The sequence below is a fragment of the Callospermophilus lateralis genome, chromosome 11, assembly GCF_048772815.1.
Source record: "Callospermophilus lateralis isolate mCalLat2 chromosome 11, mCalLat2.hap1, whole genome shotgun sequence".
NCBI classification, from domain to species: domain Eukaryota; kingdom Metazoa; phylum Chordata; class Mammalia; order Rodentia; family Sciuridae; genus Callospermophilus; species Callospermophilus lateralis.
In genome coordinates, this window is record NC_135315.1 from 14,846,559 (window position 1) to 14,870,389 (window position 23,831).

At 48.9% G+C, this 23,831-nt stretch overlaps 3 protein-coding genes across 7 annotated transcripts; 2 read left to right on the forward strand and 1 right to left on the reverse strand.

Moving 5' to 3' along the window:
• The first annotated feature begins 848 nt into the window (after window positions 1–848).
• On the forward strand, window positions 849–10,929 carry Smarcd2 (SWI/SNF related BAF chromatin remodeling complex subunit D2). Its single transcript, XM_076871326.1, has 13 exons — window positions 849–1,352; window positions 5,679–5,863; window positions 6,053–6,095; window positions 6,232–6,354; window positions 7,636–7,791; window positions 8,248–8,343; window positions 8,475–8,576; window positions 8,698–8,859; window positions 9,020–9,117; window positions 9,282–9,417; window positions 9,575–9,697; window positions 9,793–9,894; window positions 9,968–10,929. The coding sequence occupies exons 1-13, from the start codon at window positions 1,137–1,139 to the stop codon at window positions 10,019–10,021; spliced, it is 1,596 nt and encodes a 531-aa protein (XP_076727441.1). The 5' UTR covers window positions 849–1,136; the 3' UTR covers window positions 10,022–10,929.
• A 53-nt stretch (window positions 10,930–10,982) lies between these two features.
• Window positions 10,983–16,035, reverse strand: Psmc5 (proteasome 26S subunit, ATPase 5). 3 transcript variants are annotated; one of them, XM_076871327.2, is made up of 12 exons: window positions 15,941–16,035; window positions 15,321–15,392; window positions 13,348–13,417; window positions 12,934–13,031; window positions 12,708–12,764; window positions 12,401–12,631; window positions 12,050–12,176; window positions 11,772–11,962; window positions 11,600–11,698; window positions 11,406–11,516; window positions 11,210–11,296; window positions 10,983–11,101 (listed from the first exon to the last, which is right to left on the reverse strand). In XM_076871327.2, the coding sequence occupies exons 1-12, from the start codon at window positions 15,962–15,964 to the stop codon at window positions 11,048–11,050; spliced, it is 1,221 nt and encodes a 406-aa protein (XP_076727442.1). In that variant the 5' UTR covers window positions 15,965–16,035; the 3' UTR covers window positions 10,983–11,047. The 3 variants fall into 3 exon arrangements, with proteins under 3 accessions (XP_076727442.1, XP_076727443.1, XP_076727444.1); XM_076871328.2 differs by lacking the exon at window positions 15,941–16,035 and adding an exon at window positions 15,870–15,930; XM_076871329.2 differs by lacking the exon at window positions 15,941–16,035 and adding an exon at window positions 13,513–13,636.
• Window positions 16,036–16,212: 177 nt separating this feature from the next.
• Ftsj3 (FtsJ RNA 2'-O-methyltransferase 3) lies at window positions 16,213–23,783 on the forward strand. Of its 3 annotated transcripts, none has more exons than XM_076871101.1 (21): window positions 16,213–16,404; window positions 16,488–16,580; window positions 16,749–16,854; window positions 17,198–17,244; window positions 17,347–17,426; window positions 17,840–17,939; window positions 18,033–18,227; window positions 18,553–18,668; window positions 18,779–18,883; window positions 18,967–19,067; window positions 19,299–19,379; window positions 19,469–19,618; window positions 19,732–19,867; window positions 21,402–21,598; window positions 21,717–21,840; window positions 21,922–22,205; window positions 22,464–22,546; window positions 22,629–22,728; window positions 22,833–23,016; window positions 23,096–23,190; window positions 23,281–23,783. In XM_076871101.1, exons 2-21 carry the CDS (start codon window positions 16,514–16,516, stop codon window positions 23,471–23,473), a joined length of 2,544 nt encoding a protein of 847 aa, XP_076727216.1. In that variant the 5' UTR covers window positions 16,213–16,404; window positions 16,488–16,513; the 3' UTR covers window positions 23,474–23,783. The 3 variants fall into 3 exon arrangements, with proteins under 3 accessions (XP_076727216.1, XP_076727217.1, XP_076727215.1); XM_076871102.1 differs by having other exon boundaries at window positions 16,213–16,388; XM_076871100.1 differs by having other exon boundaries at window positions 16,213–16,580.
• The last annotated feature ends 48 nt before the right edge of the window (window positions 23,784–23,831 follow it).

The following is a 23,831-nucleotide window of genomic DNA, read 5'->3' on the forward strand; positions in this document are numbered from 1 at the left end:
TTAGACACCTCCTGAAAACAGGCCAGTGGTTTCGGAAAAAGTAATTAATTTTTGAAAACGTGATGTTATAAATCCTGGAGAAAGAACTTAAAGAAAAACTACTGGGAGGTATATTTTTATGCAAATTTCCTTCGACTAGAAATATTTCCTGTGAAGTAAAGTACCAGGCTTCCTTGAAGAAAGACAAAATGTGCGATAAGACCCAGGCGTCTGGCCAAGTCAACCGTTCACACAGCTGGATCAAATCTGGAGCCGCTCATATCGCCTGGCAGCTCTGAGCAACCAGGATGAGCTTTTTAAAAAGAGCCCAGGTGGTGGCTCTTCTGCCCCAGAGAACAGTTCTAAAAGCTCTTTAACGCTGAAAATGAAGAACGACTGACTTCAGCGAGATCCTGTCTTAAAAAAAACAAAAAGGGCTGGGGCTGTACCTGAGTGGTAGAGCACCCCTGGGTTTAATTCCTAGTGCCAAAAAAAAAAAAGAAAGAAAGAAAAATAAGAAACACTTGACAAAAGTACTTTCAGGAAGTACGACTGGGCATCTCGGGAAGGCACCTACAACCAGCAGAATGCTGTAGCAACAGAGGCCCCAGTTGACCTTCGACCTCTGACCCCACCCCTGGCTTGGCGCTTCCTTGCGCAATTTCCGCTCCCGCCTCTCCAGCAAGGGGCAGGCCCAAGGAGTGTGGGCGGGGCTCTGACGCCGGCGGTTAGGCGCGGTGTCTGTTAGGGGCGGGTCTCGCGAGGGGCGGGACTTGAAGAGGCATTCTCCATTGGGCTGCTAAGTAGAGGCGGGGCATAGCGCTCGCCCGAGTTGGGCGGGGCTTGGAGTGAGTGACCGCCTGTGGTAACTAGACTCAAGCGATCAAACCTGCCGAGGCCCGCGGCGGCAGGCGGGCCCGCAGGAGATCCCGGATCCGGATCTCCCGTGCAGGAGCGGAATCAGGGTCGGCCCTGACCCAAAGCGGGTCTGTGAGGAACTCGCGAACTTGGATTAGGAAATCCTGGAACCCGGATCGGTAAACCTCGGAACCCGGAATTAAGATTGGAAAGTCCCGGATCGCGGAGTACAGCGCGCGGAGCGGACTCGACGCGGAACCCGGAGGCCGGATCCGAGCACCGCGGGACGGGACGGAGCTATGTCGGGCCGTGGCGCGGGCGGGTTCCCGCTGCCCCCTCTGAGTCCCGGCGGCGGCGCCGTGGCTGCGGCCCTGGGAGCGCCGCCTCCCCCAGCGGGACCCGGAATGCTGCCCGGCCCGGCGCTTAGGGGCCCGGGGCCCGCTGGAGGCGTGGGGGGACCCGGGACCGCCGCCTTCCGCCCTATGGGCCCCGCGGGCCCCGCTGCTCAGTACCAGGTGAGGCGGGCCGGCGGGCGGTCGGCGCCGCGAGGACGCCAGGTTATATTGCCTGGGGTCCTTGAGTGAGGTCTCAGGAGGAGTCTGTGGATGGAAGGCGCAGGGGGCCTTGTAGGAGGAATTCTCAGGAGCCAGTGAAGGGCCAGGTTGGGGACTCTCGGATTGCGTCTAAGGAATGGTGGCAGAGTTAAAGAAAAGGGTGAGAGGAACCCTACGGTGGTGGAAGGTTTGATGCAGTTGGAGGAATCTCTTGGCTTCTTGGCACAGGGATTCTGCGTGAGAGATGGAAGCGTTCTGGGAGCCAGGGAATTGTGGGCGCTTGCGTTGAGAAGTCTAGTGCAGGTTCTGGGGTGGGAATTCCTGAGAGTTGATGAAGTTTTGAAAAAGGGTCCTTACTGAGAATCCAGGGTTACCCAGCATTGGCCTCGGTCCCACTCTAGGTCTGCCCTGTTTTTTATAGTTGAGAACTGGCAGAGCCCTAGCCTGTCTTGAGATGGCTCCCAGCTGCTAGCTAGTAAGGAGGAAGGAGGCTTCCCACAGCGTGGGAGGCAGAAGGGCTCTGGGACTCTAGCCTGTGCAGGAGCAGGCTGGACTCCCCGGTCAGGTCCAGGCTCTGGCCAGGATTACTCTGGGTTAGACCAGAGACAGTGATGGCCAGGCCTGAGGAAGACCCAGCCCAGTAACAGCATTCTGGGTAGACTCTTCTGGGCTTCCTGCCTGGTGTCATTGTCCAGGAGTTGATGAGTCTTGAGGAGCTGAATGGCTCCATGGAGTCTTGCTGTTCTGGGCTGGAGGAGCTTGCAGCTGCAGGAGTTGCTTTCAGAGGGTACTGTCCTGATCCCTCGAAGACAGCATCTCAGGTTGCAGCTTCAAAGGCCATTAAGAGGCAGAGAGTTGATCTTGTGGTCAGCCTGACCCTGTTATGGGACTGGCCAGTTCCCCAGTTTCATGTTGTCCCAGAATGCTTGGGAATTGTGTCCGTCCTTTTTTCTACCCCACTCCGCTTTTATTTAGTTTCCAGGTTCTGACAATGCCATATCCTAACCTATGTTGTGCTAATGTATGAAGGTGTGCATTGTGGCTTCCTTTGTTATCTCCTGGTGTTCTCAGGTAGAGGTCCCAGAAGTGGATCCTCAAGGGGTACACATAATCTGCTAAGGCCCCTGAGCCCTCACTTTCAAAAGAGATGCTTATTTAACTGGGGATAGTGATTTTTCCCTTACTCTTCATTCCCCTTTCTTTTTCAAAAGAAAACAATGGGTTTGAGTATGAACAGAGACAAACTTGGTTCCAAGGACTGCAAATGCTGTCCATCTTTCCCATCTTGTTCTCCGCCATGGTGATTCATGGTTCCAGGGTGTTGCTGAGTGTCCCAGCATCTGTCATTCTAGTCATTGGGCCTACTAGCTAAGACTTGGCCTGGGAGCTTCTTGTGGGCTTTTGGCCTTGGAGGACTTGGAACAGACCAAAGCCTCTTCAGTTTCCTTGGCATGGAACCCATAGGAAATGTGCCCTTGGGAAAGCCCCTGCAAGGATGGATTCCATAGTGTTTCTGGGGAATGGTCTTGGGTCTTGTGACAATCCCAGGCTAGCTGGATGGATAGCTCTCAGCTGCTAGGTATAGGGCAGGAGATAGCTCTGAGCCTGGACTTCCCATCCCACAAGTTTCCCATCATCATCTCCCCATCCTACTCCTCAGAGGGGCAGAAGAGATAGATGGGAAGAACTACCCAGCTAACTTTGGTTAAGTTTAAGGGGAATCTTGTTGCTTTTTTTCTAAGTCCAGTTGTATGACTTCCAAGAGAAGGACTTGAGGTCTGGGGAACAAAGGAGTTCCTGTCTGTTAAGTCTTTGTGGAGTAAGCGGAAGAACAAGGATTTGGGAAAACAGGTAAACCTGTTGAAAGAAGGGATGTGACAGTCCATCTCCTTCCAGAGAGTGGTTCTAGCTTTGGATCACAATCAACTGAAAAGCTAAAACAAACAAACAAACAAAAAACCCAAATGAAAAAACAAACAAACAAACAAACAAAAAAACATGTATAACTGCGTTTACTCCAGAGTTCAAAATACTTTCTATTCATGGGTTGGGGGATCATGTTCTCCAACTGAGGCTCTTAGGTCCAGCCACCACCAGGTGTATTAGGGGCACAGGTTTTGGATGGAGCAGAGCCCTAGATTGCTCCCCTGGAGGCTGTAGCCCCCAGCCTCCTGCCCTGTTCTCCTGGGTGGTTGTTAAGCTTGGAATACGGGTGGGTGCTGGGCCAAAGGAAAAGAAATTGCTGTACCTTCTGGGGTTCAGAGGAATGAACCAGACCAACCTAACTCTGATGCAGGTAGGGAGGCTGGTAGGCTGAGTTGTTAAAAACAACAACAACCGTGAGTTGTTTTGAAGGGGAAGGAATTACTGGCGCTTTCAAGCTCAGGTGTGGAGCTTTGCAAGGCTGAGCCAGGACTTGAACTGTAAGCAGCCTTCCTCTGGGGGCCCTGGGTGAGCTAGAGACTCAGAGCCCAGGAAGTTTAGAGGATATCTCCATATTAATAAGATGGTGCCTATTACAGGCCCTCCTGTGCTGCCTAGTCTTGGGATTTCCTGTTACCTGAGCACCTGCCCAGGAGACCTGTGTGGTGCTCCAGGTTTTGTGAACCCTAGTGAGTAGTTTCCTGGGGACCACATCTCACTAGCTCACTCTTTGCAATTGTTTCTTACCTTTGTCCTAAGCATTGGGAAAGACTCAAACCTGAGCTGGTCTGGGTTTACAGCTGTGACCACACTGAGTCCCGTCCCCACCCCCACCCCCACCCCGTTCTTTCTGTGATCTCCTGCTATGGCTCATTAAGGCAGAAAAACCAGGCCGTCTTTTGCCTTTCAACAGCTCTGATGAATCTCTTCCTGACAGGGAGAGACTTGTGGCAGGACTCCTGAGGTCCCAGGGCCCCCTATTTTAACTCCTCATTCTACAAACTCTCCTACTGTACTTCCCCTGTTTCCTTCCCCATGTCTCTGGGCCAAGTTTTCTTCATTTCGTATCTGGTCACAAATCAGAGTTGCAGGGGCAGGGCAACTGTTCTGTTGGGAACATCGGTTCTGTGCTCCATTAAGAGGCAGGGGAGACTCATCTCCAGGATGCTGGGGTGGGGAAAGATCCTTTGATTTGGTGAGAGTCTCCACCCAGCCTGGGTTGGTTGGCTGGTTGTGCTAGTTGCATAATCTGGGCCCTGGGGCCAGTCCCGGGAAGCTGCCAGGGACAGTGTGTGCGAAGCAGAGCTGCCAAACAGGCCTTGCAGGCAGCAACCATGGAAAGGGGGTTGAGGGGTGGAGGTGACTTCCATATGGGCTCTACAGAAATGCTAGGGAGCTGAGCCTTTCCTGGAAGATGTTTCTGCAGGCTTTTAAAGAACTATTTTTGTCATCCAGATTGCGGCTGCTGACCCTGTGACTCTGCTTCTTACATCCGAAGATAATCTGATCCCCATTTTCTAGTTTGGGATTGCTAGGGTTAAATTGAGACAGCATCAGCCAGGCCGCCAGGTGGTGCCTGGGTCAAGGGCAGAGTCCAGGTGCCAGCTGCTCTCATTCCCACAGGCTACCCAGGGGCCATAGCTTCCCTTTTGGGGTCTTCTGGCTTAGAGGCAGGTAGGGGTTAACAGTAGGGAGTTGAGAGAATGATCAAGTTCTGGTTGTGGGTAGGGGCCATATTGTGACCAAATGGTCTCTGTACTTTGCCTGAGGCTGTCTCCACCTATTAGGACACATCCATGCCATCCTCCTGGAGTTGCCACCTGGGGTACCTCTGCCTAGTAGTCCTGTCAGCATACTGACAGCCTCTTTCAGTCACCATAAGGCTGGTGATAGGAGTGGACACTGGACTCCTACATCCCTCTGACTGTGACACTGCCCCCAGGCCTCCCGTCCATGCTACTTTCTCAAGATGGAGGGAGAAGGAGGGGAGTGCTTAGTGGGACCCTCTGAGTGCCTCAAAGCCAGCTGGCCTCAGGGAGCAGGGTCACAGCATGCTGGGGCTGGAAGGCAACAGTGGATCCTGAGAAGCTCCCTTTCCCTCTGTAGGCAGCACTCTCCTCCCACCCCTGGTTCTGGCAGCCTCATTTGCTGGCACAGCTGCAAAGGCGGTTGCAGGGGCAGGGCAGGTGTGGTTTACACCCTGTGCTTAGGCGCCAGCTCCCCTTTGTTCCCAGCCTCCAGTGGGGCTCCCCATGTGCTGCTCAGGGCCAGGCCTGACTACAGAGAGGGATGGAGGGCATAGGCTACCTGCCTTGTAGGTTCCTGCCACTGACCTATGCACCCCCACTGGCTTACTTTCCCCAGCGGCCTGGCATGTCCCCAGGGAGCCGGATGCCCATGGCTGGCTTGCAGGTGGGACCCCCTACTGGCTCCCCATTTGGTACTGCTGCTCCACTTCGACCTGGCATGCCACCCACCATGATGGATCCATTCCGAAAACGCCTGCTTGTGCCCCAGGCCCAGCCCCCGATTCCTGCCCAGCGCCGGGGGTGAGACCATTAATTTCTCCTACTCTGCCTAGTCTAGCTCTGGTGGTAGCAGATTTCCTTCTATCCCAAGAGCTTTGATAACTGAGGGAGACCTCTGGCTCCCTGGGGAAGGTTGCTGGGGACTAGAGGGATGGGTGGGGAGAATCCTTTGGACTGCTAACCTCTCAAATGAATTTCTGTCCTCCCCAGGTTAAAGAGGAGGAAGATGGCAGATAAGGTTCTACCTCAGCGAGTGAGTATGTTGGGAGGGAGGTCTCCCCACTGTCTGGCCATGTGGGAGGCCATCTCCACCTACCCAGGGATGGGGAAGGAAAGAAAGAAAGAGCCAGAGCTGCTAGAAGCAAGCTGTTGAATTCCTTCACCCTCAGATTCGGGAGCTTGTCCCAGAGTCTCAGGCATACATGGATCTCTTAGCTTTTGAGCGGAAGCTGGACCAGACCATTGCTCGCAAGCGGATGGAGATCCAGGAGGCCATCAAAAAGCCTCTGACAGTATGTGCAACTCTGATTACCCGGGGCTTTCCCAAAATACTTTCCTCCCTTTCCTGCCTCCACCTTGTTTTCAGGGTCAAGTGAGGGTCTGCATTGAACTAGAGCAGTATTTTTCACATGCAAGATGCAGCTCAAGAGTAGAACATGAACTCACTTTAATGTGTTAGGGTCATCATGTTTTAAATGAATATAATATAGTATAAAATATAAAAATATGTCATAGTAATTAAGTACTTTTTTTTTCTTTTTTAGATTGAAATGGGGATTGAGCCTATGGCCTCATACATGCTAGGCAAATGCTTTACCATTGAATCACATCCCCAGCTCCTGGGTGATTATTTAAAATGTAAATGTATGGCTCAGGAGGTCCAAGACCAGCCTTAATAACTTAGTAAGACCCTGTCTCAAAATAAAAACAAAAAGGACTGGGAATGTAGTTTAGTGGTAAATGCCCCTGGGTTCACTCCCCAGTTACAAAACATAAAAGTTAAAAAAAAAAAAAAAAAAAGTTATGGATCATGTGGTCAGAAGTCTGAAAGCTGCCAAAGAGTAGATAAAGGTAGTAGGGTGGTTCCTTTTTTTTTTTTTTTGTAACCCAGGGAGACTTTACCACTAAGCTATGTCCCTAGGCCTTATTTTTTTTTTATTTTAGGACTAGGTCTTGCTAAGTTGCTGAGGGTCTTCCTTAGTTACCTAGGCTGGCCTCAAATTTGTGATCCTCTTGCCTCAGTCTCCCAAGTTGCTGGGCTCATAGGTGCACCATCACACCCGCCTGGATAGTTCCTTACCATCTCTAGAGAAGCTTTCTTTCATTCTCTGTTCTCCTAAGAATAGTCTCCTGAGTGGTGAATGCTTTCCAAGAGACTAGGATATTTGGGGGGCCATGGTGGTTATTTGGGTTTCATTTAAAATATGAGCTGGAGTCTTTATTTCTTTGTTGGGTTTTTTTTTGTGGTGCTATGGCTGAAACTCAGGGCCTTGCACATGCTAGGCAACACTATACCACTAAGCCAGACTCCCAGCCCCCAGGGGCTTCTGACTTGCTTGACAGCACCCTGTGTGTACCCATCATGCTGCCAGTCCCACTGTGTTGGCATGAATGGTGATACATCTGTTTTCCCCATACAATTGTGTAGGATTACTGCTTCCAGTTCCCCGTGCCTACCAAGGTCCCTGGCCCATAGCACTCAGTATGGATTGCTGAATGAGTTCATATGGGAAGATTGGGTAACGATTTCCAACTGTTGGTCCACTTCTAGTTGATTGTTTTCCCCTCTTTAGCAAAAGCGGAAGCTTCGGATCTACATTTCTAATACATTCAGTCCCAGCAAGGCAGAAGGTGATAGTACAGGAACTGCAGGGACCCCTGGGGGAACTCCAGCAGGGGACAAGGTGGCTTCCTGGGAACTCCGAGTGGAGGGAAAACTGCTGGATGATGTGAGTTGGGGATGGAAGTGTCTGGAGGGGAGGAAGCCTGTATGGGTTTAAGATTGGGACCATAAATGGGCATTCCCAGAGAAGTCCTGCCATAGGGAGAGGACACAGCCCCAGCTAACTAGACGCTCAAGTTTTTGTTTTGGTGGTGCTAAGAACAGAAAGGACATCACACATGCACTCTACCATTGAGCCAGCCCCAGCCCCAGGTTGAAGATGTGTAGTTATTACAGGAACCTCCCTGAGATGGAAGCCAACTGTCTGGCTGGCAGTGGGGCTGCATCTTTCCTGTACTGGTCTCCACCCAATCTGACAGCTTCTTTGGGGCCCAGGATTCACCAGTGCCCTGAATTCCAGGGTCAAAACAATGTTCCTTTTGGGGGCTTAGCGCATAGCTTTTGGTTCAAGAACTCAGCAACATCCCCTTGCCCCCATCTCATAATCTCTTCCCATTCCCAGCCTAGCAAACAGAAGAGGAAGTTTTCTTCATTTTTTAAGAGTCTTGTCATTGAGTTGGACAAGGAACTATATGGACCTGACAACCACCTGGTGGAGGTAAGAATGGCTCTCAGGCCTGGGGAGAACTTAGTACACCAGCCACAGGCTGATGGGTCACTTGGGTAATGGTCAAGTAGTCTTGGAGCCTTCTCCTTGGTGATAAGCATGATTCCCTCCCTTGTTGTTAGTGGCACCGGATGCCCACCACCCAGGAGACAGATGGCTTCCAGGTGAAACGACCAGGGGACCTAAATGTCAAATGCACCCTTCTGCTCATGCTGGATCATCAGGTGACAGATACCCTTAGGGGACTTGTGGGGGAGGGCAGGTTTCTATTAACCCTTCCTGTCCCTGCTGTTCTGCTTTGTTTTTCCACAAGAACCCTCCTGACTCCCCTTTGTTCATCTCCAGCCTCCCCAGTATAAACTGGACCCTCGGCTGGCAAGGCTGCTAGGAGTGCACACACAGACAAGGGCTGCCATCATGCAGGCCCTGTGGCTTTATATCAAGCACAATCAGCTGCAAGATGGGCATGAGCGCGAATACATCAACTGCAACCGTTACTTTCGCCAGGTTAGCTGGGTGCCATCCTTTGTCCTCCCAGCCCCTGCCTGTTGCCCTGGACCCCCAATGGGCTAGTTCTTGGCCAGTATTTTGACTGCTGTCCTTGCTGGCCCTGGAATGGTCCACACCTCCTGTGCTCAGGCATCACCACCTTTGGTGCTCTTTCCAGATCTTCAGCTGTGGCCGACTCCGTTTCTCTGAGATTCCCATGAAACTGGCTGGATTGCTGCAGCATCCAGATCCCATTGTCATCAACCACGTCATCAGGTAAGTGGAAGGAGATGTTTAAGCTCTTTGAAGAGCAGATTCACCCATGGCTTGATATAAAGCCAGAGGCACAGCAGGTTGGTTTATTGCACAGAATGGGCCCCAGGAAGGCATGATGGACATGGCTACATGCTTCCCCTTCTTTTCCTGTGCACTGCCTGCAGTGTGGACCCAAATGACCAGAAGAAGACAGCCTGTTATGACATTGATGTGGAGGTGGATGACCCATTGAAAGCTCAGATGAGCAATTTTCTGGCCTCTACCACTAACCAGCAGGAGATTGCCTCTTTAGATGTCAAGGTAGGTCCTCTGCCTCCACCACCTCCTCTGGGACCCAGGACGAGAGTGGGCCTGTTATTTTCATACTTAAAGCATGTTGGGGATAAAATCTCTGGCTCAGGAAGTGGGAACAGACCCCATTGGTAGAGCATATCTGACACATGCACCCCTTCCCCAGATCCATGAGACCATTGAGTCCATCAACCAGTTGAAGACTCAGAGGGATTTCATGCTCAGCTTTAGCACTGACCCCCAGGATTTCATCCAGGAATGGCTCCGTTCTCAACGCCGAGACCTCAAAGTATGGTCTTCTTTCTGGGTGATTTTTATCCCCAGGTACTGTTCTTTCAGTCCCAAAGGCAGATTGGCTTAGGGGTTATTCTGGGCTCTCTGCAGATCATCACTGATGTGATCGGAAATCCTGAGGAAGAGAGACGGGCTGCTTTCTACCACCAGCCCTGGGCCCAAGAAGCAGTGGGGAGGCACATCTTTGCCAAGGTGAGGCTCTGCCCAGTCTGTCCTCCTTTGGTTGTGAGTGGTAGAGGCCTGAGCCATTCTTTTCCTTCTCCAGGTGCAGCAGCGAAGGCAGGAACTGGAACAGGTGCTGGGAATTCGCCTGACCTAACTGCTCAGGGATCTCTTCCTTCCATCCCAGCCCCAGAGCCTGGCAGGGGACCATCTTCTGGGACCTGGCTATGGCTGAAGACATGTAGGATGGGGTGAGGGGTGACAGTGTCTCCTGTTAACCTCTACTCCCCAGTTTTAGTTTCATAAATGTAGAGATAGGATTCCTCGTTGCTTGGTCCCCAAAGCCTTATTACTTACTTTTCGCGTTGGCTTTAATTGGGTTCTCAAGATAGAAGCCTGTTCTGCTCCCTGCAGGCAGGCCCAAGTAGGACTGCTGGAGGCTGTGCTTTGTTGTCGTAACAGACATTTGGAACCAAAGGCTGCTGGGTTTGCTTGTTTACAGGCTCCCCCTTTGGGCCAGAGCTGGCTCTGAGGAGCTGGGTGAGGAAGAGGAGGAGGCCCAGCCCAGACTCTTCCTAGCCTTTCTAAACCAAAGTTCTTTGCCATTCCTACAACCCAGCATTGCTGCTGGTATTTTCCTTTCTTTTGGGTATTTGCACTATTTGGGGAGCAGGATTTTCTATGTGGGAGCCACTTTTTTGTACAGGGGCTAAGCTGGGGTTTTTCAAGGAGCCCTATTTGGCGCCTCCTTTCTTATTTTCTTTCCTCAATCTATGCAAGCGGCTATAGCCGCCATCATCTCCTGGGGTGCCAGGGGGCTGCCCCTCTACCCAGGTGCTTAGGCTGGGGGAGCTGGAGCCTCCTACAGAGAGGAGGGGACACACCACTAACCTAGCCCAGCCGGAGGTAGGGGTATGTTGCGCGTGGTAGAGGGCATCATAAAGGTTAGGGGAGGCTGGGAGGATTGTTGTCCTTTGGAGCTTAGTCAGGAGGGTGGGCCTAGGGCTTGGCAAAAATGCCACTTCTGGCAGGTTTGGAAATTTCCAAATAAATTCTTTTGTTTACTGGTGGTGTCCATACCTGGTCATTGAACAGTGTGACCACTCATTAACATAATGTAATGAAGTTCTAGAGGGCTTGTCCCACAGACCTTTATTTAAGGGATCCACACAAAAGACATCCCTCACTTCCAAAGTTTCTTGATGGACATGTTTTTCTCACTATCCTTCTGCATGACCTGGAGAAAGAGAGCAAGCATATGAACATTAAGCCACAAACTCAACACAAGCCTAAACCCCTGCTCCACAGCCACCATCAGCAAAGAGAGAAAGATGGAGGAACGTACCTTGGCTACTGCCATCTCAAAGTCCTCCTGGGTGACGTGGACTCGCCGTTCCCGTAGTGCATACATGCCAGCCTCTGTGCATACACCCTGAGCAAGAAAAGGAAGCTGAGGCCCTGTTTCTATGCCCCCTTATCCCCGAGTTAGTCCAGAACCCAGAACTTCCTGGTATTACCCCATTTCTCTGGACTTCAATTACCTTAACTTCAGCCCCTGATGCTCCTGGCATTAACTCGGCAATTTTTCTCAGGTTGATCCCCCGGGTCAGATTCATTTTCCGAGAGTGAATCTTCAAAATGTCCAGTCGGGCCTAGAAACAGGAGGAAAAAAAGCCCTGAGCTCCACTCCCTACCCCCATAGACAGAGCCACTCAAGGTACTGCCCATTACGGACCTCCTCATTGGGAGGTGGGAATTCAATTTTCCTGTCGATGCGCCCAGGGCGAAGCAATGCAGAATCCAGGATATCAATCCTATTAGTAGCCATAATAACCTGAGCAAAGAAAGAGAAGAGGTTTAGCTAAATTCTTTTTTAGCCTGGTTGTCACCCCAGGCCACCACCTCACCTTAATATTCTTAGTGGCCTCAAAGCCATCCAGCTGGTTGAGCAGCTCTAGCATTGTGCGCTGCACTTCACTGTCCCCTCCAGAGCCCCCTTCCAGCCGTGAAGAGCCAATGGAGTCAATTTCATCCATGAAGATAATAGATGGAGCGTGTTCTCGTGCCATGACAAACAGCTCCCTCACCATTCTTGCCCCTGTGCAGAGGCCAACCTGGTGTTAGGAGCTACTGAGATTTGTACCCTCCACGCTTCTACTTGGTTTGCCCATTCTTAGCCAGTTACCTTCCCCGATGAACTTCTGTACTAATTCAGAGCCAGAGACACGAATAAAGGTACAGTCTGTATGATGAGCCACAGCCCGGGCCAACAGTGTCTTCCCTGTCCCTGGGGGTCCATACAGCAGCACTCCCTGGGGGAAATAGCAGGATTCAGGGCAGAAAGCCAGCCTAACTCACTCAGTTTACGTTTAGTGAGTGCTGGTTTGTATCTGCTCACTTACTAGAGATTGGAGATACAAAAAAATAAATATCAAGGTCCCTTCGGAGCTCATATCCAAACCAGTTTAGTGGCCTAGAAACCTCTCCCCCAGCCAAGAGAGGAGGGAGGATAGCCCATCTCCAGGAGAAGCCTCACCTTGGGCTGTGCAATGCCCAGTGCTTCAAAGAGCTCGGGGTGCTTCACTGGCAGCTCAATCACTTCTTTGATCTCCTTGATTTGTTTGTCCAGCCCACCAATCATTTCATAAGTTGAATCTGGCACCTTCTCCACCATCATCAGTGACACCAGAGGGTCCACCTTGTTAGGTAGGATCTTGTGCAGAGTGTAGCTGTCATTTCTTAGAGCCACCCGACAATTGGGTGTTACCTGAATGGAGGGGTCAAGTTTCAGGAAGTAGTGCCCTAGGAACTGACCCACCCCTACTCTCACCAGCTCCACTCACATCATTGATGTCGATGTTCTTGTCCACATCTACGACAAACTTGCCCTCAGGATGTACCTGAAGAAACAGGGGCTCATGACCTTCCCTGACAGCCACCAACTCACCAACCTCACCCAGGAAGACCCATGGGATTCCTAGAATAACATGACAGAACACTGTCTTCCCAAGGCTTCATACAAAGGGTGGGAGTGCAGTGGACAACATGCTGTTCCCATTCTGCTTTTACCTTGACCAACACTTTCTTCTTATCCATGGCCCGAACTACTTCTCCCACATAGGAGCCCTGTTCCTGCAGCAGCTGTAGCTCCTCTCGCAATAGGCGAACTAGATGGCAAAAGACACAGTGGTGACCTTGTTTCCCCTTCCCTGAACTCACACTCAACATGCACAAACCAAGTAATACTTTAATAAAAGTTTTGAAGGGAAGGTCACAGTCACAAAAGATAAAATTCACATCTTGAAGGGGTTTACAGCAGAGCTCTTGAGAGAGATGTACACAGGAAACAACTACATAATGACGGTGGGCAGCATCTCCATGGAAGGGAAGGAAACGGAACTGCTATGAGTCTGCAGATCAAGGAGATTAGGAACAGCCACACCTCAAACCACATACATGTAGCTTTCCATATTTCCCCCTCACCTTTTGCATTTAGTTCATTCCTCTGTGCCTGCAGCCGCCGGAGGTTTTGGCTTTTATCATTCACAATCAGCTGTGGAGGGCAAGAGACAAATTCCATTACCCCAGAGCAACAGCAGGATCTTGGCCAAGACCCTCACAGGCAGATGTGAACCATGGGAAAATCACCTGCATGTTATTTCAGATTCTCCAGTAGGATCCTAATGACCCTGTTCAGTCCTCCAAGAGTCCCTTAGGAGTCTAGGGCAGCCACCACAAAAGGTTGTGTAATACTGGTCCAGGAAAAAAGAATCTAATAGAGAAAAGTTACAGCTGGCTTGTGTAGTGACTTTCTTTTGAAGAGGCAATGGAGAGAGCTTTGTTATCTATTATTGGTACCAGGGATTGAACCCAGGGGTGCTTAACCACTGAACTAGATCCCCAGCCCTTTTTATTTTGAGATGGGGTCTGAGTTGCTTAGGGCCTTGCTAATTTGCTGAGGCTGGCTTTGAACTTGCGATCCTCCTGGCTCAGCCACCAAAGTTGCTGGGATTATAGGTGTGCACCACTGTGCCTGGCCCAGTTCTATTTTTATTTTGAGATGGAATCTTGCTAGATTGCTGAGGGCTTCACTAAATTGCTGAGGCTGATTCTGAACTTGTAATCTTCCTGTCTCAGTCTCTGTCTGCTGGGATTACAGGCATAAGCCACTGCACCCAGCAAAAGATAGCTTTAAGTGAGAGGCCTTAATTCTAGCCCAGCTACTGTCAATTAAAAGGTAAAGCAGGGGCTGAGGTTGTGGCTCAGTGGTAGAGTGGTTGCCTATCATGTGTGAGGCATGGGTTCGATCCTCAGCATCATATAAAAAAATAAATAAATTTATTAAAAAAAAATAAAAAGTTAATCAAAGGTAAGGCACTTAAGAAAACCTGTCACCAAACTGCACAGCATTAACAAACCTGCTTCATTTCAAGACTACTTGGAAGAACAAATAAAATCACATGTAGAAGCATTAATAAATGATAAACCAAATACAATATCTGCAAATGTACCTAGAGTTTGGAAATTGTCCTTGTGCCCCTCTATCCCACCTATTTCTCTTGCTTAGCTTTTTTTTTTTTTTTTTTCCCTGTGGTGGTGGGGAGCTAAGGATTTAATCCAGCAGCACTTTACCACTGAGCCATATCCCCAGTCCTTTTCATTTCTTTTGAGAGAAAGTTCTTGCAAAACTGCTGAGGCTGGGCCCAAACTTGCAATCCTCCTGCCTCAGCCTTCTGAGTTGCTGGGGTTACAGATGTCCACCATCATGCTGGTTCTGGTTTAGCTCTTCAATATAGAGCACTGGGTTGCCCTGTTCCTTTCACTCAGTCCCCATGACATCAGTGCTGTCCAGACTTCTCAATACTGTCCTTACTCAAGTTCCTAAAGTTTCACCCGCCCCAAACTTCCTGATATCCTGGGCCTATGCCTTCCATTTTATAAGAAATCCTTGCATTTACACTTCTTCCAAAAACTACAGCCTTAGGCTAGTGGTTCCTTTTCTTTTTCTTTCTTTTTTTTTTTTTTTTAAAAAGAGGGGGGGGGAGAATTTTTAAAAAAATATTTATTTTTTAGTTTTCAGCGGACACAACATCTTTCTTTGTATGTGGTGCTGAGGATAGAACCTGGGCCACACGCATGCCAGGTAAGGGCGCTACTGCTTGAGCCACTCCCCAGCCCTAGTGGTTCCTTTTCTATTAAAATTTCACACTTGCAGAAAAGTAACATTTGCGAATACTACTGTCCTCACAGAGGAGGAGCTTAAAGGGAACAAGACACTGGCTTATGTGATATACTTTAAACGGCTTGTTACTTCTTGCACTTTTCTGAAAACTAAAAAAAAAAACTAGGAAAATAGCTTCTTCCACTGCATTCCTGATGGAATTATATAGAACTCTGGTTCTCTAAATTCTCTTCCCTTCCAACTCCCCTCACCCTGCCACCCAGTTTGTTCTTACCTGGAGTTCTTCAATCTTGGACAGATAATATTGACGGAGTCCGCTGCCTGCTTTTCCCTCTTCCAGTTCCATCTGAAGACAGACACAGTGTAGTTACTAAATGTGAGGATAAACATCCAAGAGATAAAGCCACTTTCAGGGCACTTCTCCATAAGGCTTGTCTCCAGGCAGCTCTGGGTGGGAGAAATCCCTAATTCCTCCCTCCCTTTTCTCTCTCCATTTCCCAAGACCAAAATGTCAGGATGCAGATACCAACTACCTTCTAAGACTTTTAGGAGGATCAAGAAACCGTATACACCGGAGTGCTGTGCATTGTGGCAAGCGCCATATACATCCAAAGTGTTATTACTACACAGAGCCAGCATTAAGAACTGGCATACGGTCTACTGTGACTTATCCCATCTCTCCACACTCCACTTCTACCCAGCCCTTGCCCGACTCGCCGGTGGCGGCGCTGACACAGCAAATCCGGGCTCAGGCAAGGCCCAGTTTGGATTGGTCCACCTAACTCCGGCCCACTTGATTCTCTTGTCCCGGCCCGTTCCCCACCTAGAATCATGCCTGCTCCACACGCTGCCACGGCCTCTACCCGGCTGCAGACGCAGACACCGTCACCATACCTGCTCTGGTCCGTCAAGCGCCATCTTCTTTCTTCAACGGAGACCGCCGGCATCCGCGCTGCCTTATTGCGCAGGCGCGGAAGCGAGGGCTTGAGGCCTGAGGACTCAACAGAGAAGAGTTCCGGGTCAATTGGGCGGGGTGTGAGGGGAGACGCGAAAGGGAGCTGATGGGAAGAGTGGTTTCTCGAAGTCAGGAAATTTGTTAGGAACTGTACGTGAAAGGGAGATCCTAGTTGTTGCTTCTTAGAAACTAGGTATTTATTCGTTGTAATATGCTCTTCTGGTCCCAACTTTCAACTCGTACATCTAGGGGCAAAATTTGAAGATTAATGGACACACTCAAGATGGCGAAGGAGTTGGCGACAGAGACGCAGAGGGCGCAAACGGAAGGGGAAGTTCACTTGCTGTCTGCATGTGCTGCTGCTACTGTGAACGGCGCTGGGTTGAGGTTTGGGAAGCTAGGGGTGGGTTGTGGTTGTTGCGAGAGGTGGGAAATGGAAGCGGAATTTGTTTAAAAGATACGTCCCAACTCCTGCTTTCTCCCCAGATTGAGTGACATTCATCCTTTTCATTATGGGCAAGAAGGGCAAAGTCGGCAAGAGTCGGCGGGACAAGTTTTATCACCTGGCAAAGGAGACTGGTAAGTGAGGGTACGTACTTGGAGAGAACGAGAGAATGATCTTGATCTTCATCGTTTTGCCTTTTCGAATATTGGGTTCTTTTTCCGCAGAAGGGGTGGTGGGTTATGAATCTGGGGAAGTCCTGGAAAAGCGCTACGCGAACCATATTGTTTTGTCACCAACCCCAGGTTATCGTTCCCGCTCTGCTTTCAAGCTGATCCAACTCAATCGCCGCTTTCAGTTCCTGCAGAAAGCTCGAGCCTTGTTGGATCTGTGTGCTGCGCCAGGAGGCTGGTGCGTAACACACCATTCAATCGAAGGCAATTTCCTGGCCCTGACTGACTTAGAGTTGCATTGGTTAAGGTCGGGATTCGGAGCTTTCCTGACCCGCAGTGCAATAATTCCAGCTTCAGATTTTTGTGCATTCCAGCCATTGGTCTCTTCTAAACCTTGAGGGATAATCCAGTGCCAGGGAAAGGGTCATTTCTTGACTGGAGAAAAGGCTTGTAATTGTAATGTATATGACATGATTATCCACTCTATGGCAGTTGCCACTAACAGTGAGAGTGAGAAATCTCATTGCTAAGGGAGGGAAAGGGACAGTCCTAGGTATTTTAATCTCTGTTCTTTTTCATAGGCTGCAGGTGGCTGCCAAGTTTATGCCTGTGTCCAGCCTTATTGTGGGTGAGTAACAGGCAGTTCTCCTGGTATTTTAGGGGATGTGTATGAGGTACCACCTCTTGCTTGAGGCAGCCCTTTAGAGTACTCTGATCTGATTTCTCCCAGGAGTGGACTTGGTTCCAATCAAGCCTCTCCCCAATGTGGTGACTCTCCAGGAAGACATCACTACAGAACGATGTAGGCAGGTAATAGGAATCTCTCTCTCCCTGTCCCTTTATATGCAAATATGCACATCCTTCAAGTCACCCTAAAGGCATTTTTTTTTCCTGTTTATTATACTGTGAGCAAGTGTCTGCATGACATCTCTGACAGGCCCATGAGAATCCCAGTGTGCACCTCAATCTTAAAGAGTCAGGGATGAAGGTGATTGGAATTGGGGGAAGGGCAGAGACTTTAGTGAAGTGCTTTCCAGTGGACTATTATACTTCAATTTTCATAAAGATGGAGATGTATAAGTTTTGTTTCCTGTTGTATTCCCCAGGATCTGGGCCATGGAGGCCACTCAGTAAATAACTGGATGATATAGATAGTAAACTGGGAAATGTATTCTTAGCCATTTCTGTGTTTCTGATGCCATAATCCCTTTGCTTCTCTGTAGGCCTTGAGGAAGGAGCTGAAGACCTGGAAGGTTGATGTTGTACTAAATGATGGGGCCCCGAATGTTGGGGCCAGCTGGGTCCATGATGCTTACTCACAAGGTGCAGGGTGTGTGGGCTTGGAGAGGAGAGTGGAGTTGGAGGTGGTATGCCTGCAGGCCACATGGGTCCTCATTGACTGTCTCTGTCCTATAGCCCACTTGACACTGATGGCTCTACGTCTGGCTTGTGATTTTTTGGCTCGTGGTGGTTGCTTCATCACAAAGGTTTTTCGTTCTCGAGATTATCAGCCCTTGCTGTGGATATTCCAGCAGCTGTTCCGCCGGGTCCAGGCCACAAAACCCCAAGCCTCTCGCCATGAATCTGCAGAAATCTTTGTAGTCTGCCAGGGTGAGTATTATTTCCTTCTTTATCTTGATCCAGCCTTCTAACTGCCAAACTGCATTTTGTGTTGTTTTGGTTTGTTTTTGTTTTGTTTTGGTACCAGGAATTGAACCTAGGGGCACTGAACTACGGAGCCACATTCCCAGCTGTGTTTTGTATCTTATTTAGAGTCAGGGTCTTTCCGAGTTGCTAACTTCCCACAAAGTTTTGCTGAGGCTGGCTTTGAACTCATTATCCTCCTGCCTCAGCCTTCTGAGTCGCTGGGATTACAGGAGTACACCACCACACCCAGCTCCAAACCACATTTTGAAATATGTCTGAACTATTTTAGGATTTTTGGCTCCTGACAAGGTTGACAGTAAATTCTTCGATCCCAAGTTTGCCTTCAAGGAGGTTGAAGTTCAAGCTAAGACTGTTACTGAGTTGGTGTCCAAGAAGAAGCCAAAGGTATGTTTGGGGTTGGGGGCCAAAGGTCCTGGAACTCTGGGGAGGCTGTGCCCCTCTGGATCATTCAGATAGCTCAGAAGTGACTGCTCACCCATTTTTCTCTCCATAAGGCTGAAGGCTATGCTGAGGGTGACCTTACTCTTTATCACCGCACTTCAGTCACTGACTTCTTGCGAGCTGCCAACCCTGTTGACTTCCTCTCCAAGGCCAGCGAAGTGAGTTTTCAGACTCAGGAATGTAAGGGAGCTCTGGTCACAGGACCTGAAAATCTCCCTTGACTCCTTTTCTTTCCAAATAGATTTCAATAAATGATGAAGAATTGGCACAGCATCCAGCCACCACTGAAGACATACAGGCATGCTGTCAGGACATCAGAGTGCTGGGGCGCAAGGAGCTCAGGTATGCAGTACAGTGGGCATTGGGACCAGGAGCCCTGAGGACAAGAAAAGGTCTTTTCTTTGAAACCATGACATTGGATTTCTGGGAAAAGTGTACTCTTGTGCTGGAGGTTAGTGATTGAGACCTGAGCTTTAGCATTTATGTGGCTGAAACCTAAAAATTAAACCATGGGCTGAAAATAGAAGAGGGGACAAGGACAAAGGAAGAGCTGCTAATATATTTCTGGGGCAGGTCACTACTGAACTGGAGAACAAAACTTCGACGATATGTGGCCAAGAAGCTAAAAGAGCAAGCAAAGGCACTAGACCTCAGGTGAGGTGGGAACTAAATTGAGATAGCTAAACTGGGTCTTGAAGGAAGTGTCTGGCAAAATAACCAAACTCCTTGGACTGCTTTGTCAGTCTAAGCTCAGGAGAGGAGGAGGAAGGTGAGGAAGAGGAGGAGTCAACATGTGGAACCACAAAGCAGCCTTCCAAGGAGGAGGAAGAAGAGGAGCAACTAAACCAAACCCTGGCGGAGATGAAAGCCCAGGAGGTAGCAGAATTAAGGAGGTGAGGGGAAATCCAATACACAGTTCCTCAGTGCCTGAAGGTAGTAGAATGGAAGGCATGGATGGGGAATCTTCAGAGCCCAGCAGGTTTAGTCCCTCAACCCATCCCTTCAGGAAGAAAAAGAAGTTGCTACGTGAGCAGAGAAAGCAGCGGGAACGAGTAGAACTGAAGATGGATCTGCCTGGGGTTTCCATTGCGGATGAGGGGGAGACAGGCATGTTCTCCCTGTGCACCATTCGGGGTCACCAGGTGAGGTGGGGTTAAGGGTAGAGATTGAGGAAACAGTGGTCAGTTTGGGTACCTGGAGGTGGGAGGATTGGGTTAAGTGTGCTGAATTATCATGAGCTTTGGTTGCTGACTTCATCTGTAAAAAGAATTGGCAGGCATTGGGGAGACTGGAGATAAAATAAGAGCCATCTGAACACAAAGGCTGAAAAGAAACAGTGATGAATGAGGAAGATTTGTGTGTTATAGATTTATGATTCGGGAATGAGAATACTAAGACCACAAGTTTAGGTTATATTAGATGCAGCCAAGGCATCTGGTTACCAGCCCAGGTGAAAACAGGGTGTCCTTTAGCAGGAAGCAATGTTTTTTGGTTCCTTGTTACCAAGTTAGTACCTCATGTTAAGCTGTTGGGTCATGCACTGAGGAACAAGCTTTTTCCTATTAAAAACTGTCACAAGCCAAACAAGTTTTTGTGACTTTTGTGTGGGAATGACACAATACAAACCATCTTTATTGCCTAGGAAAGACAATAGAGCCTGGTGGCCCTAGAGCAGACACAGGCTTAGTCTCAGATCCAGATCTACCACTTGAACTGTGCAACTCTGAGCTCATTCCCATTTACCTTTTTTCTGCCTCAGTTTTCTCATCTGTGCAACAGTAGTAGAATATGTTAAGTGTTTTTGTGAGAAGTTTTTTAAAAACATGGTTGGGTGCAGTCCCTGTTGTGGTGAACACCGAAGAAATAATAGCTCTTTGCCATGATTGAAATAGATTTTGGTGTTGTGGTATATATATGTAATCCTAGCTACTTAAGAGGCTGAGGCAGGAGGGTTGCCAAGTTCCAGGCCAGTGTGGGTAACTTAGCAAGACCCTAAAAAGGACTGGGGACATAGGCGAGTGATTGAGTACCTCAGGTTCAATCGCAGTACCACACAAAAGATTGAGGTTCTGATGTTTGAAGTGAAACAGACAGGTTGTCTGGGCTGCTTTTCTCAGTGGAATCAAAGTATAGATGTATTCTCAAGTAATTCAGGTGCTTTCTGAGAGGAATTTTTTAAAAAAATACTTTATTGCTGATGGACCTTTATTTACGTGTGGTGCTGAGAATCAAACCCAGTGCCTCACACATGCTAGACAATCACTCTACCGAAGAGCCACAACCCCAGCCCCTTGTTTTTTTTTTTTTTTTTTGGCAATACTGAGACTTAACTTAGGGGTGCTCTACCACAGAGCTATATCCCCAGCCCTTTTGAGTTAGGGTCTTACTAAGTTGACCAGACTAGCCTGGAACTTGTGATCCTCCTGCTTCAGCCACCCAGGTTGCTAGAATTGTGTGCCACTGGATTCTGGAAGAGTGATTTTTTTAAACCAGTAAGTGGGACTGGACCTGAGTGGGATGTTTTAGACAAGCCACTCATATTCCAGGGTTATAGCTGCCCTGTCTGTGAAAGAAGATCATGTATTTATATTCCTAGTGTTGCTGAGGATGAACTAAGATATTGGATATGGGAAAACACAGTAGGTTTCCTTGAATATTTGATCTGTTTTTCTTTAGTTGTTAGAGGAAGTAACACAAGGTGACATGAGTGCTGCAGACACATTTCTGGCTGATTTGCCAAGAGATGACATCTATGTGTCAGATGCTGAGGACGATGATGATGATGATGATGATGATGCATCTCTGGACAGTGATCTGGATTCAGAGGAGTTGGCAGGAGTCAGTAGACATCAAGGTCTAAAGGACCAAAAGAGGTAAGGGGTGTGTGTGTGTGTGCACGCGCCAAAGGAAGTGCCATCACCCTTAGCTCAACTTCTGAGGCAGTCCATGTGGGGGTACTAAGCGTCCCCCAACTTTTTTTGGGGTCTGCAGTGTGCGGTTTACTCAAGTAGATAATGATAAAGAGGAGGAGGTGGAAGAAGAAAATCCACTGTTGGTACCACTGGAGGAAAAGACAGTGCTGCAGGAAGAACAAGCCAATTTGTGGTTCTCAAAGGTAAGAGGAAGCTGCGAGCAAAGCTGATGGGACACTGGAATTCCCAGGGATAAAGGGAGTTGAAAATTTCTTGTACCACAGGATGGCTTCAGTGGGATTGAGGATGATGCTGATGAGGCCCTGGAAATCAGTCAGGCCCAATTATTATATGAGAGCCGGCGGAAGGGGCAGCAGCAAAGAAACCAGCAGCCACAGCCACTACCACCTTCCAGTTTAAAGACTGAGAGGAAGTCTCCTCAGTGCCAGGATGAGATCCCTAAGAGGATAGAGGCTCCTTCCGGAACAGAAAGTGCCACTCATCCTGGAGGGGAAGAAAGAGATGGCAGCTCAGAGAGTGATAGCAGTAGTAGCGAGGACAAAGAGAGGTGAGTGGGTACAGCTGATGGGAAACTGGATGAAGAGGAAGCAGTAGTATGGGTCATTTCTCTAGTATGGGCATTCCCTATAACGTTGGCTATATTTAGGGAGCTTTAAAATATGTGTTTCTGACTTAATTGGCCTAGGGCACAACCTGAATTCCTGTAAGTTCTTTTAAGTGGCTTAAAGTAGGAAGCAATGATGAGGCACAGTGCAGTCTGCACAGCACAGGAGAGGGTAGAATATAATCCTTTCATCTTCCACAGCTGGGAGTCTTCCCATGGTAAAAAGCGAAGCCGGAGATCTAAGTCTGATAACGGGTTTGAGGTAGTGCCTATCGAGGACCCAGGTGAGAGCTTTATACAGAGTGGAATGAGACCAGTGGGAATCTATGTTGGGAATCGGGGTTTGACTTTTGTCCTTTCCTCTAGTGAAACATCGGATTCTAGATCCTGAAGGCCTTGCTCTAGGTGCTGTAATTGCCTCTTCCAAAAAGGCCAAGAGAGACCTTATAGACAACTCCTTCAACCGGTAAGGGGGACAGAAAATCATCAGGTGTAGTTGGTTATATGGGTGATTTCTTCCTAAAGAAGCCTGGAGTGGTTGGTTGATGGACTGATGTCTGTTCCACGTAGGTACACATTTAATGAAGATGAGGAGGAGCTTCCAGAATGGTTTGTGCAGGAAGAGAAGCAGCACCGGATAAGACAACTGCCTATCGATAAGAAGGAAGTGGAATATTACCGGAAACGCTGGCGGGAAATTAATGCACGTCCTATCAAGAAAGTGGCTGAGGCCAAGGCTAGAAAGAAACGGAGGGTAAGTGATAGGGGCTGCCTGGAGTTAGGTGTGGATAGAATATGGGAAGAGAGATCACCTGACTGAGGCCCCCTCCCAGATGCTGAAGAAGCTGGAGCAAACCAAAAAGAAGGCAGAAGCTGTGGTGAACACAGTGGACATCTCAGAACGAGAGAAGGTGGCACAGCTAAGAAGGTAATTGAGGGGAGTATATGCATAGAGGCACATTAGGGTAAAAGAACAGCAGAAATCAGACCTCTAACTCATCTGCTTTCCCCTTTGTAGTCTCTACAAGAAGGCTGGGCTTGGCAAGGAGAAACGCCAAGTCACCTATGTTGTAGCTAAAAAAGGTGTGGGCCGCAAGGTGAGGCGGCCAGCTGGAGTTAGAGGTCATTTTAAGGTGGTGGACTCCAGGATGAAAAAGGATCAGCGAGCACAACAACGTAAGGACCAGAAGAAAAAACAGAAGCGGAAGTGAGAACTATCTCCTTCTGGGAAGATTATAAAACTAAGGGAAGATATGGTGCAGCTCACATCATAGTTGACTGAGTAGGCTGGGAGGTGGAGCCACAAGATGATGTCATTATGGTTGAAGGATAGTCCCTCAGACCCCACACTCCTGCATGGTGCTGAATGAAGAGTCAGATATTAAATCTTAAGGAATTTTAGCATTGGCCATGTTTGTTATAGCCTATTCTTGGGCAAGTGGGCTTCTTGAGTCTCCTGAATAAAAACCAAAATGATAGCACAGATACCTTTTCTGACAATTTAATAAATACTTTCCCACATCTGAGTGTTCCCACCATCTACTGTGTCAAATCATAATTTAATAGGTA